The sequence below is a fragment of the Hyalella azteca genome, unplaced genomic scaffold (genome assembly GCF_000764305.2).
Source record: "Hyalella azteca isolate HAZT.00-mixed unplaced genomic scaffold, Hazt_2.0.2 contig1600, whole genome shotgun sequence".
NCBI lineage: Eukaryota > Metazoa > Arthropoda > Malacostraca > Amphipoda > Hyalellidae > Hyalella > Hyalella azteca.
Window position 1 is genome coordinate 192,380 of NW_025931904.1, and position 18,916 is coordinate 211,295.

General features: G+C 34.7%; 2 protein-coding genes across 2 annotated transcripts; one reads left to right on the forward strand and one right to left on the reverse strand.

Moving 5' to 3' along the window:
- Positions 1–12: 12 nt before the first annotated feature.
- LOC108666150 (amino acid transporter AVT1B) lies at positions 13–5,277 on the reverse strand. The gene is made up of 8 exons (XM_018152967.2): positions 4,975–5,277; positions 4,486–4,688; positions 3,900–4,068; positions 3,286–3,462; positions 2,710–2,951; positions 1,763–1,969; positions 1,044–1,251; positions 13–589 (listed from the first exon to the last, which is right to left on the reverse strand). The coding sequence occupies exons 1-8, from the start codon at positions 5,001–5,003 to the stop codon at positions 433–435; spliced, it is 1,392 nt and encodes a 463-aa protein (XP_018008456.1). The 5' UTR covers positions 5,004–5,277; the 3' UTR covers positions 13–432.
- Positions 5,278–7,481: 2,204 nt separating this feature from the next.
- On the forward strand, positions 7,482–16,518 carry LOC108666157 (amino acid transporter AVT1B-like). The gene is made up of 10 exons (XM_018152976.2): positions 7,482–7,955; positions 9,080–9,135; positions 10,087–10,221; positions 10,585–10,756; positions 11,120–11,296; positions 11,911–11,986; positions 12,546–12,711; positions 13,264–13,470; positions 13,741–13,936; positions 14,344–16,518. The coding sequence occupies exons 1-10, from the start codon at positions 7,930–7,932 to the stop codon at positions 14,489–14,491; spliced, it is 1,359 nt and encodes a 452-aa protein (XP_018008465.1). The 5' UTR covers positions 7,482–7,929; the 3' UTR covers positions 14,492–16,518.
- Positions 16,519–18,916: the final 2,398 nt, after the last annotated feature.

Below are 18,916 nucleotides of genomic sequence, written 5' to 3' on the forward strand. Positions count from 1 at the left end.
TAGTTGGTGAGATGAAAAGGTTACGTGCATCATATAGTTACAGTAAAGATTTCATGTGAATCTTATTGCTAAAACATTTAATTTTAATATCAGACGTGCGAAATTGATCTCGGCTTGGCAGAAAATTAAAGGGTTTCTGCAGATCCTCATACTAGATTTTACTCGTAAAGAAACGGGTTTGGAAGTTTCTTTATTAATGACGGAAAAAGTTGCTATTACACACCTTGTTTTTAATAAATTTCATAAGATTCATTATTTACCCTGTTATTGAGTCAACGTGTTACTGATTAGAAAATTAATACTGACCACTTCAATGATTGAGAAGAAACGTTGCAGCGAAAAAAATTTTACTGCAGTGGAACGCACAAATTGGTTCTCGAATGTAATATTCAAGGAATAAGTATGGCAAAATAATGCGTATATTGCGCATAATCACGACGAAGAGAGTTGAAAATTCGAGAAACACGAAGCACCAAGAGTGTCGGGGTCCAGAATAACGATGAGTGCAGAGACGGTGGACGTGATGCTCCCTATGGCGGCCACCACAACGATCATCCATAAGTAAATGCGCTCCCACAGAGGGATTGTTCTGTTTGAAAGGAAACAAAAATCGTTAAATGAGACCTGCGTACGGTATTTACTCCCATAAAACCGTAATAAAAAATTTCTATAAGGAAATTAATGTACTAATTGGAAGAAATATCGGAAATGGGCGTGAAGCTTCAGATAGAAATTACTTAGCATTGAGTCTTGCTATCACAGGAGGTTAATGGCACATGAATGTCATAACGATGTGGAGAAGTAACACATCGAAATGGGGTGAAGTTATACAGCAAGTTCATGCTAAGACTGTATTTCATGAGAATTACTAATTTGTTAGGTTTAATCTAAAAACGATTTAGGGTCGTGTTAAAAAGTGAACGCAAGTTTTTCAAAATTCGTAGCAAAATAAATTTCGGCAAGAATATTTTAGACATATTTCAAAGATTTTTTTTCTAAAACGCTACTTCTATAATGGTGAAATGTATATATTTACAACTCACTTTTCGTATGCTTCCACTTCCCAAGTTTTGTCTTTCTGCATATCCATCAAACGCATGTACATCAAAGGGGGAAAAATGAAGCTCAATATAGCGATCGTCGAACCACCAATCAGATTCAGGATCGCTCCAAAGTCTGGGACTCCCAGGGCCACGGTGGCTTCAAATATGACAATAGACGAGCGCAACACGACTCGTCGCCAATTGAAACCTGGAAATATAGATACATTTTTAATATATTTAAGTTGAAAAGTATTATATATTCTTTAAAAAACTAAATTTGTAGTAAAAATTTGTTTCATGATGTGAAAACGGGATAAAACATTACAATAAGTTTTGTATTATTGAAATTAAATGTTTTATTTGACCCGTCAATTTTTTTTATAATTGAGGAAATATATTTATAATTGAGGTTTGTATAAGAAAGTTTTTTTCATGACCCGCGATAATTGTTTAAAAAGTTCTGGTCATTATTCTAATCTGAATAATATTTCAGGATAGTTATAATTCTCTTAATTCCCAGTTTCTGAATATCTTCTTCAAGGCGTTTTTTTATTGATAATGTGTCCGTATAATTATAATGTTTAAATATACGCATAATGGAAATTATTAAATGCCACTTTATTGCAACACTTCAAGATGTATGATACTATACATACGTTTAACTATTTTATTATTCAAAAAATACTGCTTGCAAAAAAACGTCCATTTATTCAACTCACTATTTGGCACTCTGAAGATGTCCTCAAAAGCCTGCGCCACCGGATTGAAGCAAATGATGTTCGTCAGCAGCAAGTTGATGATGTCCAAGACCATGGCAATCGTCACATTAATTCCTTCACTAATATCCATTAGGATATTGGAGCTCACAGCATCACCAATGATGACGTAAGCAGAGATGGCAATCGGCAGGTACAGACACAAGACAACTGAAAATAGAAGACATGAGGGAAAGTGACCACGAATATATATGCTGTTGTTGAAGCATGCAGTAGATAAATGTGTTCTAAAATGAATCGTAAAATAAGAGGGCTATAGAAGCCATTTGAAACCAGAATAAATGTAAATTTTGCAAATAGTGTGTATAAGATAATAATGTTTGTGTTGTTCGGACACGAGTTTACAAAGAGACAAACATTCTGGTAAATCATTTTTGCTAATCGACAAATGTTTTATTCTATATAAAAAAAATATTTGGGATGGATTAATCACGTGCAAGCATTCGAACAACAGTATTCAAAGAACAGGCATATATGAAAATATCCTAATATGATTTACGTTGCTGATTCACCTCCAACGCAAATCACCCGATTAACTTACAAAAGAATGATCTCATTTGATCTCATTCATAAAAGCAATATAGGCATGGTCGGCAATGGGGTGACTATATTGGCAATGGGGTAGGTGCACTGACACTGAATTGAATGCTGATACTCGGAAAACAAGTGTTCGAAAACCTGTTTTAATACACACGAATAACAGATTTTCGCAATAATATTATGCATGACTCGATTTAAGTAGCAATTTTTTATCAACAGAGTGTGTATCTCAAAAGCATTATGAATTATCAATCACTCACGAAGTGTTGAGTATTATCACATGTTAAAAATGATCGTTCATGTTAAGAATTCGAGAATGATTAGGAATGACGTGTGGGAATGTTCCTCACCGCTGAATCCAAGCACGACGCTTTTCCACCACTGACGCCTGTCTTCCATATCGTTCTGAAGCGTCGGGAAGACGGACACTCCGCCAAACGCGAAGAGAATTCCACTGAAGCCTAGGGAGAAGCTTACTATTGTAGGATTAGGGTACTGCTGGTCGTGATGAAGCGGGATGTCCACGTACAGCTGGATCAGGATTACTAGGATAGTAATGGCCGTTGCCACCACCGCGAAAACAGAAATTGGCCTGCCGAATATGATGAAGTTTTAATATTTCATCGAGATTGTTACTAAGATGGATGCAGCTGGAATCTAGAATTAGTCGATAATTTGAGCTGCCTAACAACGCAAAGCCTTACAGAAAATCTTTAAAAACAAGTTCGGTACAGTTGTTGAGCTTTCATGAAAAATATTCAGGAAAATTTGTGGTGCCTCGGCAAACCTCTATTGGGAAATTAGCAGGTGTCTCACCAAAAATCTTTAGTTACAGTTACTGTACTGATATATCTCGCTAAAAATCATGAGGAAAAATTACTGGTGGGTCGCACCAAAAACTCTAAGAAAATTTGCTGGTTTCTCACCAAAAATCCTTCGGTGTGCCGAAGAAAGTTGTTGGCCACGCGATTACGGCAAAAATTATTATCCATCCACAAACGCTAACATCGGACACCAGGCTGTTCATCATTCCGGCCATGAGGATGTAGAAGGCGATGCCGTAGCCAACCAAGGTGAATATCACACAACCGAAGCAAATTTTCCTGCAATAGAATATTCAATCAATCCCAATAGCAAGCTACCAGAATGTTATCAATTCCGCAAATAAATCATCATCTATGAAATAACTATCCAAAGCATAGTTAGGAAATAATTTTTTTTCTGAACGCGTTTCGTCCTAGAAAAATATGTATACGTTAAAATAAAAATAAATTTTAATATCTTAAGGCATAGAAATCTCATTATTTACCATTATAGCTAAGATAATGTAAGTAGAAAATGGTTGCAGATTATTAGCGCATTTTCTCATTTATGGAAAGAGGCGCTATTGCGCTTGCCATGTCCGTCCGTCCGTCTGTCCGTCTGTCTGTCCGTCTGTCTCTCTGTCCGTCCGTTACGTCACGTTTTCGTCGACGAGAAAATGCGCTCTCTGTCACTCACTGCAGTGAGTACTGAGTTATATTTTATTACTTCATTCTACCTGCCGATGGATCCAAAAGCCTCTTCAGCAATATCCATGTAAGGCTGCCTTGCCGGCACTCTGTATCGCGGCCACCTCTCCTCCATGAGCAGCCACGACCTACCCAGTCTTGTGGTAGAGAATCCTATCGATCCTCCGCAGAGGATGATCAAGGGGACTCCGATCCACCCTAACACAGAAATTCAATCAAAATTAACACTGCTAAAAATATCGTTGCTCTTTATGAAAAAATTTGTTTTTATTCATGAAATGGTTACTTCGTGCATTATAGATGAACATGAATTCATAAATTACTAAAGATAAAAGCATTTTAATTGCGTGTATAACAGTTTCAGTCAAGGAGAGCATCAATTAAGCACGAAATTAAAGGGAAACTATGGCTGCTAAGGTAAGGTAATAAACGCTTGAGTGAAATTTTGAAAGAAGAAATTCAAATTGTATTTTCAACATCTTGAATATAATTTTATCACGCACTGCCGACCATCACCTCTCCTTCTCAGAAATGAGATCACTAATATATTCTTATATAAAAGAAAATATATAAAATATATAAAATCACTAGCATTATTTTCCAGTATATAATGACCTGCATCAGCCAGAGCTCTGGGCAGCGCCAAGAAGCCCGCCCCCACCATCGTGGTGACCAAGAAATAACCAGCTTTGAGGTACCCAAGCCCATTGGTCCGTCCTCCAACTCCAGGCAAGATTTTCCGTCCCATTGCATCTAAATTTGGGTCGACACTTACGATGGAACTTTTATTCCCAGACGAAACACTGCCACCACTGCCGCTGGTTGAATACAATTGTGCAATAAATAGAACAGCGGAAACTAGATAAAATTTAACACAGTTTTAATGGAGTATAGCTTGAAACTAATTAAATACTAAAGTTATGATGAATTTAATAATAGTTATTACACTTCATCTTAGCTGAACGCTTCTCTAACCAAACCGAAACCGAAAACGTTGATTATTAAGAAAAATTTCTGCCACAAGATTTTGCTATGAATTTTAATTATTAGAAATGATATGTCAAACAAAAGTATATCGTTGCCCTAATAATACATAAAACTTACGCTTTGATTGAGATGCTGTTCTTGTCCATGACTGAGTTATTGATGTGTAGCAGTAATTAATATTCAATGGTACTTAATGGAATTATTGTAATCGATGGTTTTTATTTTTCGATACAAATCGCAGAATACTTCCGTTTCATCAAAACCACAGAATCCTTAAAAATATATAACAAATTCTAACAGAAATTTCTGGTCAGGTACTTTGTATTTTTAGCTGAATAACAATAAAAATTTTCTTCGTCGAATTCGATAATTTATACAAACACTGCAATGTTTATTCAGATGGTCCTCTCGCTCCGAGAGGCTGCATCTCAGTGACATAATTTCCGTACCTTGACACACAAAACTAATTAATATCGAAGCCAGAGCCACAGCTTCGTACAATCTGTGATAATCTCTAGATAAAATGCCATAATATCGCGTCTGGCCCCTTGAGAACATGATGGATTATGACCCGGCGCTCTCTGACACTGAACTTTAGGATTACGATTGTGTATGTCTTCACCGGGAAGATAATGGGCTGTGACAAAGTGCTTCAATACTGGGAAGTTCATGGGTTACGACATGTAATTTCAATTTATGAGAGTATATTTTATTGAGACAATACGCTTCAATACTTGAAGATAATGGGCTATCACACGGTGCATCAATACTGTGTAGATAATTGACCATGACACGGCACTGCATTACAGGGATGATAATGAGGAAAGAATCGAGGCTTCTGTACAGTGGAAATAATGTTTAAAACTAGTTGCTTCAGTAAAGGTCTTGGTGGGCGATTGCAGTGCTTTTACAGTACGTACTGTGAAAACACAACATTTAATGTCGTCTGTTAACGTAGAAAAGTTGTCTACCATTTGAATCTCAGGTCAGTTTATCAATACTAACTTAATTTATTGCGGTCATTGTTAAATAGTGTTTAGACAAACCAGTGATTAAAGTTACTTCAATCGCTTCTTGCATAAAATAATAAATTTCAAAATAAGATCAATTGAATTTTTTGTTGTGAAATCTTTCCCGACAAGAAATGCCTTAAAAAAACTTCAACTTCAATATTTTTTACAGACAATATTACTTATTCCTCGCAGTTCTATGCCCAATGTTCTCCAGCGAAGCGCTATCAGTACAAAAAGAGAAAACTTTCAGTTATATTGAGAACTTTTAATGATACCGCTCGCTGTATCAGTGCCCGCAACAAACAGCGTAGTTAGTGATTGATAGAACTCAAGAGTGACTTAGATATGTGATTAAATTATAAAAAAATCTCGAGAAAGAATTAAAATAAGCGAACAGCAAAAAGAAAATGACGATTTCTTTTAAGGGAGAAGAATTATCTTGCTTCTATGTCTCCTTACGGATTTTGAGAAAACATGGTGGGCAACTGGTGCGCTTTAACAAAAAATTTCAGGGGTGATTTTTGAAAACTTGATTCTTGAAATTGTTATGAATTTTTGAAGATAAAATTTTTTTTTAAAACTTGTTATGAATTTTGACGACAAATAATTATTTTAACCATCAATGGCAGTTATCACGCACAATTATAAGAATAATGTCTTAAATGTGAAATAAATACATGGGCACCATTTTATTATGAACAATTATAAATTAGGAATAAATTATCCCTTTAATTTGTAAATTTGATAATTCTGCCCTTTATTAAATTTAAAAAACCATCAACATAACAAACAATCATGTGGGTAAGAAAATAATCGGAAAGATAATAAGGCATTCTGTTTATGTCTCGGAACTCGGGCTTCCCGAAGAAGTACGACTCATGTTATTGTCTTTAGTGACAACAAAAAAATATCTCTGAAGAGTCTTTACGGACTGATGAATGTCTCCTATCTTTACGCGGTGATTAGATAAGATGCGTCCAATCATCCATGTCCTAATTAATGCATTTATTAATTATAAACTTTCTCAATTGTTTGAGGAAAATTCAAGCGGATTACATGTTATGTAGAACATTTCATACCTACAGCACTTACAATTAGAAGTCATATTGAAAATGAAATTTATTGATAATCTTGAAAGTTCATGCGCCATGTTGATATGACGGGAAAATCACTGGCTTGGGCTGCTGTCTGGGTCAATGTTCTGTTACGTCTGGACCGAAGAGGACGTTCATTTAGCATGTAGTCGTTATAGAAACTTGAGCCTCCCAAGTGCTGAGCAGTTTTTATCATTAAAATTTCGATGAAGTGTATACTTTCTATAAGGCTTGGCCGCTAAAAAATGAATTTTTGTGACGAGTTAGATTATTTTTAATTTGTGTACTTAATAACTTTCAAAAATTGTTCTGTAATATTTAATTTTTGTACTTGAATGACTAAATTGCTCAATTTAATTTGTGATCACATTTGTCCACTTGATCCGAAATACTTTGATGATATTAGGTACTATCGTAAATAATAATGCCTGACTTTAACCTCATGCAAATGTAATATTTATTTTTTCACAGCAATTTTAGTTGATAAATTGGGTAATAAAAGTTTTTTGATAGACTGGATTTATATGTTATATGATAGCATAAGTGAATGCTCACATGGAGTTTTAATTCTGAGATATTTAATCGCAACAACGAAATGAAACGAAATTAACGAAATAACGAAATTCTTTATGCCAGAAAAAATGTACGTAACAGCATCAAATTTTAGCAAATTTAAATCTTTGATTTTTAATTTTAATTTTTCTACTTTTTTATGTTATCGCGTACTTAGTGCAACTGCTTTAACAAACAGAAATTTATTATACTAAGACTAAGGTGTGATATACCTACTGCTAAGGCAGTTAACTCAACTAGTCAACTACTTAAACTAACAAGAATAATTGGGGACATGAATAGTCAAGGATCCGAACTAAATATTAATCTAAAGTAGTGTTCGGTCATCAGTCCGGTCCATCGATCAGGTTTAACTTAATTTTTCGTCCGCTAGGAGCAAAGGAATCCTAATCATGACTACCACAGATTCTCCAAGAAGGTGAGAATAATCCAATAAAACAATATTAGAAAATCTAAAAAATAAATAAATATCAAATAAAAAATAAATAATATGATTTATTGTTAAAATAAAATATTTTTAAAGCAATAAATATTTTTAGCACGTTTCAGCGCTCATTCATATTAAATTATGTTGAGTTTCCTATTTTCAACATGTGCGCTTCATTCAAAGCAACAATATTTTTAGTTACTTAAATTTAGATTTGATGTTTTAATTGGTGCAAATCATGATGACATTCTCGTTATTAACGATAAATTGGCAATACGTAGATTTTTCAAGTGTTTTTAGGCTACTTGCTCTCAGCTTCACATGTTACACTTTCACAGCAGCAACATATTTTTTTTCATTCCGGACATGAATACTATAGCATTTATTTCACTTATTTTGCTTCAGAATTTGAAATACAAGTTACTCATAGTTTGCGGTACCAATCTTTTTCAAATAACTCGTACGTTTTCTGCTAGAAAAATCATGATGTAATGTGATACTTGCATTGATACTTACTGTGATGCTTGCACTGATTATTGAATGATAATTGCATTGATACTCGCATTGATTCTTGCATGGATGCTCTCATTGATACTTGCATTGATACTTGCATTGATACTTGCATTGATACTTGCATTGATACGTGCATTGATATTTGCATTGATACTTGCATTGATACTTGCATTGATACTCTCATTGATACTTGCATTGATACTTGCATTGATACTTGCATTGATACTTGCATTGATACTCTCATTGATACTTGCATTGATACTTGCATTGATACTTGCATTGATACTTGCACCGACGATTAAGACTCTCCTTATCTGATGATGTTGACTGTTGAGGTCACTCAATTGTAGATAAGAATGATTTCTCGGCGATACAATCACAACACTCGACGGTTTTGGTCAAGAGTCGTCAACGAGAGAAATAATAATTTTAAAAATTTCAACGATTTTTCACGCAACAAATGAGTTTCACGAAAAATTGATGATTGTTGGTAACTTTCATGGTAAATAGCGATAATTTTGAGTTCAGGGGGGCTAATAATGGTTGTTTATATAGTTAAATATTACTGATAATGATAATATTTTATGGACACTATTTTTCAGCTCGGTCAGTAGTGCCTCTTCAACTGGATCATCACTTAGCTCAGTGCCGAGTAAAGGTTAGGCTTTGTACAATTTATATAATTTATCCTTGAACGATCTGTCACAGGGTGCTTTTTCTGTCACACACATAGCTTAATATTAATATATATATATATGACCTAAGTATGGTTTTGTAAGTGGTTGTCACATGACAGATCTTTGGGGGTAAATCTGATTTTGAAAATGCATTTTTCACCTATCGGAGAAAACTAAATAATCACATTGATGAAATATAGAATCTGCAGAAACAAGAAACTCGTTCAAATTAAAACAAATTAAAACACTTTCATTGAAAATTCCACGAGTCTTAGAGAACATCAAAATGATATGCTTTAGTATGATAGAATTTACTGAACCGTGTAGTACGTAATCAGAAGTGATTATTTTAAATATGCTGGATCCATGTTCTTAACTTACCATTGCCAAACGTGCTTAAACGTCTAATAAATAGGTTTTAATAGGGAATTTTCAGCCACTTCAACATTTACATCTAATAATAATATTGTTTAGGTATGATTCGGAAGGAAATCATAATCAATCCGAAAATGAAGACCTCATTGCTAAATTATTTTTGAGGTGTCTGATACTTTGAGTAATGTCTCCACAAAGAAAAATTGCTGATTTGTGACGAATTTCTTTCCCAACTCATGCAAAGGACATTCTTTCGCAATTCATTAAGGTGACTTTCTAGCCCGACGCAATAAGGTGAATTTCAATTATACCTTACATAAAGAAAAATCTCTTCCGAGATTCATTAAAATGAATTTATTTCCCAATTCATTAAGGTGAAATTCTCTCACATGTCATGCCTGTGAATATTCTTCCCAATTCATTAGGATGAAATTCTCTTTCAGCGTGATTAAGGTGAATATCTATCCCACGTCGTTTAGGTGAATTTGCTTCCAAATTCATTAAATTGAATTTCTTTCCCAATTCATCATGATGAAATTATTTCCCAATTTAATAAGGTGCTGCGTCCGATGGCGGTCTACAAGCCCCGGCGGAGCGTGCCGGAATCTCGTGGCCGATGACGTCATTTTTCTTGCTCGCTCAAATGGCCGGCGCCGGGTTTCTTTCTTTACCGATGGCCTTAAATAACACTGGTGGGATATTTTGTTGAAGAAAATTTGAATTTATTTTAAATTTAAGGCGTAATTTGTTGCTGCGCTTTGTTCGTTTATCTTAATCTTACTGGAAGCAAATACCCGAAGGAAGAAACGAAGAAAACATAAAAAACGTGCAGTTGATTCCTTTGTCTTTTAGAATTGTTTGGTAGAAGCAGCATATGTTCTCCCTGCATACTGACAGTGACTCGCAAAATAAATTAGTTTTTCTTCTCATCCTGATGACTTCAATTTATGACTTAACTCGGTCTTATCCAAACACCGTTTGTTTTTCAGAATTTAACTTTTTTTAAATCTTAGTAGTTTCCTGCAATGATCTTGAGGTTGTTTTTACCCCGGCAGGTTGGCTGGGAGCCCCGATGATGGTTCTTCTATGCGCTGCTGTAGGACTTGCAGGAGTTTGCCTGGGTATATCCTGGGTGATACTCGAGGAACGTTGGCCTGAAGAATACGGAAATACTGTCAGGCAACCTTACATGGATATCGCCTACAGGGCTCTCGGGGAACCTGGAAGGTAGGATGTTTCACATTAGATTTCCATACAACCAACGGCTACTATAAAGAAAAATCACAGCCTAAAGAAATATCCTGTAGCATTTTCTAAATTAAATAAAGACAATAATAAATTGAAGGGCTTGAAGCCACTAATAAATTGACGCGAGCATCTAGCTATTACTATTATATACTTGATGAAATACTCCTATATATTCTCGTTGATTTCCAACATTGCTCTCGAATGCATGCAGAGTAAGTGCCACAATCGTATCGAATTAATATTAAGGAAAATAAATCTTAATAACATTATTATTCATCACTTACGGTGCTGATAGTCATGCCGCATTTTCATTTAAGAAATTCGTGTAATAAAATTCCCCAGACAAGTAGCGCTGTGGAGCGTACTTCTGACCATAATCGGAGGTACGACCGTCTTCATTATTTTAATGGCACAACTCACCAACGCGATCACTTCGGCGCTGTCGACCTGCGAGTGGGTGCTGGTCTACGGTGCCCTGCTGCTGCCGTTCACATGGCTAGGCACTCCGAAAGACTTCTGGTAATTATAAGTGTTTATGTCATGAAGAATTTAAAAGTAAAGAAAAAATGAAGTAAATTCAGTATATCTTTATCGGAAACCAGCACATTCATCAGCTTAAAATGGAGTAAATAGGAGGTATAGACAACATGGAAAGTTAAAATTTACACAAAATGGATTAAAACCTGAGTAAATTACAATGTATTGTTCATTGAGGCAAAAATGTGCGACTAAGGGGCTTGAAAACGAATCAAATGTATGTCCGACGGGCTTAAGGAGAGCGTCTATGTAAAAAAAATATTTTAATATTTACTGATCGATCTAAATACACATATGCAGTGACTAATACAATAACTTTTTGTTCGTATGAATTTTTTGAGAAAATAAAAGTAAACTTGAAATATATAGAAAACGGAGAAAAGAGTGCTTTATGTAAATATACAGTATCTACTATATGGGGTGCGTTTTATGTGTCGCAACCCTCACTTATTCTTATTAATAAGACTTGTGTTTGGGTTCGGTATGTGATAGTGATACGAGGGTTGATGAGATTATTTACTGATCAAATTAAGGAATCAATCCCCCCTCCCTTCTTTGCTTGACGATTCCAGCAAATTATTAACTTTAAACCACAGGCAAGCATCGGTCATGGCTGTAGGTGCAACAATCATCGCCTGCCTGGTCGTCTTCGTCATGCTTTTTGTCACCCACGTAAGTATAGCTTACATCATATACTGTATATATTATATTATAATATTTCTTTATTGATTAAATTAACTATTTTTCAATTGAAAGATTTCATAGACAACATATAATTCCGTACTTTGGATTATTTTAACGGCTTTGGATAGTAAATTCGTAGTAACTATATTATTGTCAAGCAAGTTATAAGCTTAAACTTAACTTATTAAGCGCACTTAACTTACTCACTTATGAGAAAATTATTCAACACTGAACAGACATTAATCTGGGTGCGTGCGTGTGTTAAACGTTGAAAAAACTCAAAGTTGACTAATTGTTAATAAATTCAGCTTAAAACATTCAATATTTTAGGACGAATTGTGGGTGCTGGCGCTGCAAATTATGTTGGGGGATTCATACGATAATGAAGGCAGCTAATTTCAACCCAAAAGTTGTTATGAGTTAGTAACCTCGAGAAAATGTGTAATTCAACCATCCTCTTCCTATTTAGCAGAGTCCATTCGATGCCAAATTCTCAGAAATAATTTCTGAGAAGTCATAAAAATAACGAAGAATAATTTTTTTTCAGGAAGACGATCCATTTATCCAGTATCCAAATCCGACAGTTTCGTCGTTTTCGTTGGGATTTAGCTCAATTCTTTTTGCATTTGGAGGCGCTTCAGTTTTCCCGACAGTACAAAACGACATGAAGGACAGAACGCAATTTTGGAAAAGCGTAATTGGAGGCTTTCTGGGTAGGTTTAGATTCTGTAAAAATATTTGGCATTGCCTCGATGATAGATATTTTATTGTTCAAGACTTGACGGCAATATAATACTTTATGAAAATATCTTATTCATTTTAATTATACAACTAAATGTATCTGCCTACATCAATTTATCCGATTCAAAATTATAACAAGTATATAAGATGCAACAAAGCGAAATAGATTCGAAGGTCTTTCCTCAACATTTTTAGGTGATAATTTTGTACTTGGATAACATTTTTGTAACGATTCATATTATCACCAAGCTTTCGCTTTAACCACCCTTCATTTAGAGGAGTTAAGTTAGATGAAATTCCTAAATAAAAAATTATTTTTAGCGCATTTTCTAATTTATAGAAAAATAGATGCTGTTGTGCTCGCCATGTGTTTTTGTCCGTCCGTCTGTCTGTCCGTACGTCCGTGACTTCACGTTTTCGTCGACGAGAAAATGCGCTTTCTGTCACTTGCTGCAGTGAGTACTGAGTTATATTTTTTCTTTTCTGAATGTATTCATGCATTTATTCAATATTCTTGATTGCAGGTGCCTTATCCTTATACTTGCCGGTCGCCGCCGCCGGTTACGGTCTGCTAGGTAGCACCGTTGAGGGAAACATTCTCTTGTCTGTTGGCTTCAGTCCCGTCGTGAAATTCGCGATCGTGACAGAAATTATCAATCTCCTGGGAACCTACATTATTTCCTTCAACCCAATGGGACAAGCATTTGAAGAAATGTTGAAGATACCCAGTAGTAAGCTGAACAATGTTGTAAAATATTGTTTTCATGATTTTGGAACGCATTAAAAAATTTTTTGCAAAGATAGGTTAAAAATAAGAGATTTTCTATTTCTACTTTTTACATTATTTTAAAATAATAAAAAATTTCCGTAAAATATTATGTATTGAAGTGGGTACGCTGATGTAAAAACTACTACATCCTAAATAATGTCTTAGTTTCATTTTTGTAATTATTCACATTAGCAAAAACTAATTCTAACAATAAAGCCTGTGTTAATTTCAGAGTTCTGCGTTAAAAGAGTCGCCATGAGATCCTCTGTCGTGTTGATTGAGGTCCTGATCTGCCTTGCGATCCCAGATTTCGGTTTAATTTTAAATTTGGTTGGAGGCTCGACAGTGACTCTGAGTTCGTTCGTCTTGCCTCCTATTATGTACATGAGGCTGGTCGACAACGCTGACAACCCAAAATGGCCAAAAAGGTACTCAGTTTTATTGCACACTTATTATAGTAGGTAAACGGAATTAAAGGATTCGAAATAATTATGAATTGGCTTAATTTTTATAAGTCTTCACTCCTGTAAAACAGTCTTGGAAATTTCCGTATATAATTAAGTATGAAACATCCTGATTCCACATTACAAAAGTCCTCTTTTCGATCATTTCCAACGAAATTTGTTAAATAGAAAATATTTTACGTTATACCACGAACAGCACGCGACTTATATAATATACGATCTTCATTACTGTCAAAAAATTTACCTAGGCTAATAATTTCTAACGATTCATCAAGGATGCCTAATTAAGTGTTCCCTAACATTCTGCTGAAAACTGAAGAATTGGCCTATAAAGTTTTGATCTGACGTACTCACCTATTTAATTCTATCAGATCCATCCCGCTGTGGCTGCGGATAGCACTGTGGGAGATCGTCCTCATTGGAATTATTGGAGGTGTAACATCCACGGTGTTCGCCGTTATCGACATCCTCAATCCCGACAGCTTCGGGAAATCTTGCTTCGCGGACTTCACGCCTTGAAGTATAGAAATTATTGGATTAATTCTACGATACCTCTGTGCAAATGACGCTAAAACAACGTTGTGTAGGTGTTTAATTCGTATAAAGACGTTTAATCAACGTTATTTCAACGTTCGATGACTGGTGAGATGAGTATGGCTCTATAAATAATTCCCAGTTCATATTATTGATTAATAAATCATATATTACTTCTAATGTAAAGTAATGTTGTTGGTGAAGAAATTAAACTGGTTGATTCATGTTGGTTAGTTTCTCAATAAACAAATAAAATGTTTGGAAATAATAATTCCAAATGTTTAAAACTGTCAAATAATTTTAGAAGATAATACGTAACTGTTTTGTTCTGGATATGAAATCAAGCCTTGCTTGCATATTGTATTCAATCCTATGATAATTCTGAGGCAGACAGTTCTTAAACCTAAAAAAATAATTAAATTTGTTTCTTGGTTTCCTATCGTCTAATATTCAGCTATGTATATTGTAATGTAGGAGTGGTCTGAGTGGCCAAGTAAACTGCATTCACGAGTGTAAAAGTGGAGTACGATAAAGCTAAATTTGTATTCGTAAGTATAAGGTGAATTTATACTGTTTTGTTCGTTTATGGCTTGTTTCATAGGAATCTAGCACATAAGAATCTACGTGGCAATTACATCAGATACTCAACAGTGTGTTATTTGTTAATCGGTTACTTTCCACCAAAACTTCCAGCATGCAGACTTTATGGAAAGTTGAGTCTTAATTCTGCTGGTCACATAAGCAAGTGATTCGTAGAGAACTCCATAATAACTCGATGTTTGAAATTTGGATGAACTCCAACAAATGTTCTCTGAATAAAATATATTGAACATTCTGTGACCCGCATCCTGGGCGTTGAATAATATCAAATTAAGAGAAATTGTTTTAAAAATTAAAATCTGATACATTAACGCGAAACAACGAGAAATACAAACACCCTTGTTAGATTTATTCATCAATGGCATTTTTACTGACGAGAATTATTTTTGTGCACGCCTCCTAACATTATGTTATTTCCATCATAGTACTTCATATAGATTTAAAATACTATGAATGTTGTAATTAACTTGCTATGGGCTTCACATGGACGCACATACAACAATTAAATTTACCTCTAGAAATTATTTTTCTTCTTCTGAACAAACTAAATTACAAAAGCTCATATATAAATGCCATTCCACAATTATATTATGTGAAATTTAGTGTCATCCTAATTCATATATATTCGAATTTTATTCATATTAAATTAAATGACATAATTAGAGTCGAGTCTAAGATCTATTCTACATTGCTAAGTTACTATGCACCAAAGCCGTTGAAAAATATACATGAGCTTTTGTAATAGCATTTCACAGAACAAAATGAGAAGCATAGTTTTAAATTATGATCCATTCACAATTATTTCAATTAGAGAAATTAGCAACTTTTGAGATTATCAGTATGAATTTATCAGCTGTACATTCATTTTTTTAAACATAATGTGCTTGAACGTCGAAACCTCCGGCCTGAGAAGAACCTATCGAGCAAAATATGGCACTTGTTCTGAAAAAGACTTCCTAGCTGTTAGAACAATGCTGCCAACTGTTGATCAATCCGAAATCTATCTGCGTCAATAGTGATTAAAAATCGGCACTTATATTTAATATTAGAGGCCGCTCTGCGATGTTTATTAGAAGGATAATAGCGGACATTCGAATTTTATTTTCTACTTCCAATAAGATATGAAATTGATGATTGATTCGTAGAACTCGAAGAACGAACTTGTTAAACAATAATCCGGATGTGGCGCCTGGACACAGCCGGATTTGATGAATATTTTATAAAAGATTACACATGTTTCGAGTATGTGGATGTTTTTAATTCAGTGACGAAGTTAGTTAAAAAGTTAGGGACGTTTTTGAACTAAATCTGTGCAGTGTTTTTGTGCGCGCATTTTTTTTTGTCTTTTTCATGTTTTTTTAAGCTGATCATTGCTTAACGCAAATTCTCAGATAAATTCTAAAGTAATTGAAGCTTATTATTTATTATTTCCTAAAGAAAATTTTCACTGAAAAATGCAATTGTGATCCGATATTCACTCAAGCAAGGTGACCCATATTGAATAAACTTTACAATCGATTTTAGTATACATTTATTTATATTTGTTCCCTTGAGATACTCACCTCATTCGGGGGGTAAATTTTAACTAAAGAAACAAGAATTGTGGAATAATAGATTTGTTTCCATTCGTGTCAGATTTATTTGCATGCGCTCCATTTGAAGCATGAATTTCTTTACGCTAAAACATGAATCAGTTTCTAAAGAGGCTTAATGCTCTTAATTTGGCCTTTAAATTCTTTCTAGAAATCTGAATAATTAACATACAGAGGCATACATACTGATATACATTGAGCACAAGAGCGCATTAACGCGAGGTGCATATGGCGGATATATGTAGAGTCTTTGCGCCATTGTCGCTTTTTTTATATGGGGGCATTTTTCTAACAAGTGAAATTGAAATTTTGAAGTTATGAAAAAATTAGAAAATTCAGGACTGTTAGCACTATTCAACTTAGTTCAGCGCTTCTCTAACCAAATTGGAATTAAATAACTTTGATTATTAACAAAATGTTGCCAGAAGATTTTGTTAGTAATAATTAGAAATGCTCAGTCAAACAGAAGTAAATCGTGGCCTCAGTTGAATATTTTACTTACGCTGTGATGTAAATGCTGTTCTTGACCATAACTGCGATAATGACTTCCCGCAGCTCTACAGTTATTAACTTTCAATACAAATCATCATTTTCTTCCGTTTCATCTGAACCACTGAGCCTTAAAAAATACAAACAATTTCAACAGAAAATTTTTAGACTAGGGACTCAGTAATTTTAGCCGAATAAAAATATCATGAATTTTATTCACCAAATTCGATAATTTATATAAGCACCGCTGAGTTTTTCTGATGGACCTCTCGTACCGAGAGGCTGCATTTTAGTGACACAATTCTCATACCTAGCTGGACACAAAGCTAATTACTATTAGAGCAAGAGCCACATCTTCGTACAATCTGTGATAATCTCTAGATAAAATGCCATAATATCGCGTCCGGGCCCTTGAGAACATGAAGGATTATGACCCTGTGCTCTACGACACTGAACTTCTGGGTTACTACAGTTTGTCGTTAACGGGAGGTTAATTGGCGTTAGTTTATCGGCTGTTGCACAATGCTTCAATACTGACAAGTTAATGGGTTACACCACGGAGCTTCATTATTAGGAGGATAATGGGTTAGGAAATGGTGCTTCAATGCTGTATAAATAAAAGGCTATTAGAAGGTGCTTCATCAGTGTGAATATTATAGGCTACAACACTGATTCAATACCTGGAAGATAATGGGTCTATTACACGGTGCTTCAATACTGTGAATATAATGGGCTATTACACTGCGCTCCATTACTGTTACGATAATGGCCTCTGAGACTGTGCTTCATTACTGAAAAGATAATGGGTTACGACACGGTGATTCAATACTCAGAAGATAATGGGTTACGACACGGTGATTCAATACTCAGAAGATAATGGGTCACGACACGGTGATTCAATACTCAGAAGATAATGGGTCACGAGACAATGCTCTATTACTAAGTAGATAACGCTCCAGGAATGGATGCTTCTGTGCCTTGTAAATAATTTATTGCGACACGTTTCTTAAAATAATGAGTCATGTGGGTTGTTTTTACGTAGTGTGAATTCGCTATAGCTTCGCCTCTGATCTGCCTTAAAGTTGTCTATTATTAGAATTTAATTTGAATTTATTAATATGTAGCCCAGCAGGCATCTGAGGTTGAAACACCGTTGAAATATTGTTGATGTCAGACTGAAATGTTTATCAACCAAAATTGAACATTGAATAAACGTTGGAATATATGACCAGCACTCGAAGAGGCCGAGAACAAGCCAATTTCAAGGCTGAAGCAACGTCAATCTTGGTACCGTGAATTTTTATCTGTTTTTTCTTTTAGCGTGGATCAACGTTATCACACTAACCTTGAATGATATATGCATAGATATGTGGCTATGTTATTCAGCCTTTATATGTTTGAACGTTTTCCAAGCGTTAACACACTTTTATCAAGTTTATGTAAAATGAGTCAAATAAATATAGACTTTGCTCGCTTTCTTTGAATATCGAATGCATATAATTTTGGAAAAGAATATTGCAAACCCAATACGGTCACGCATAACGTAAATTAATGGAAAATCGTGCTTCCTTAGATAATTATCTAGAAAATATGAGGATATATTGATTTCCAAATGTACTAAATTTCATTGTCGGCTATATATGACTCACGCACATAAATGGAACCAATATACAACATATATATTACTTACTTTTCAATAAAAAGGCAAAAGCATTTGAACCGCGTTTCG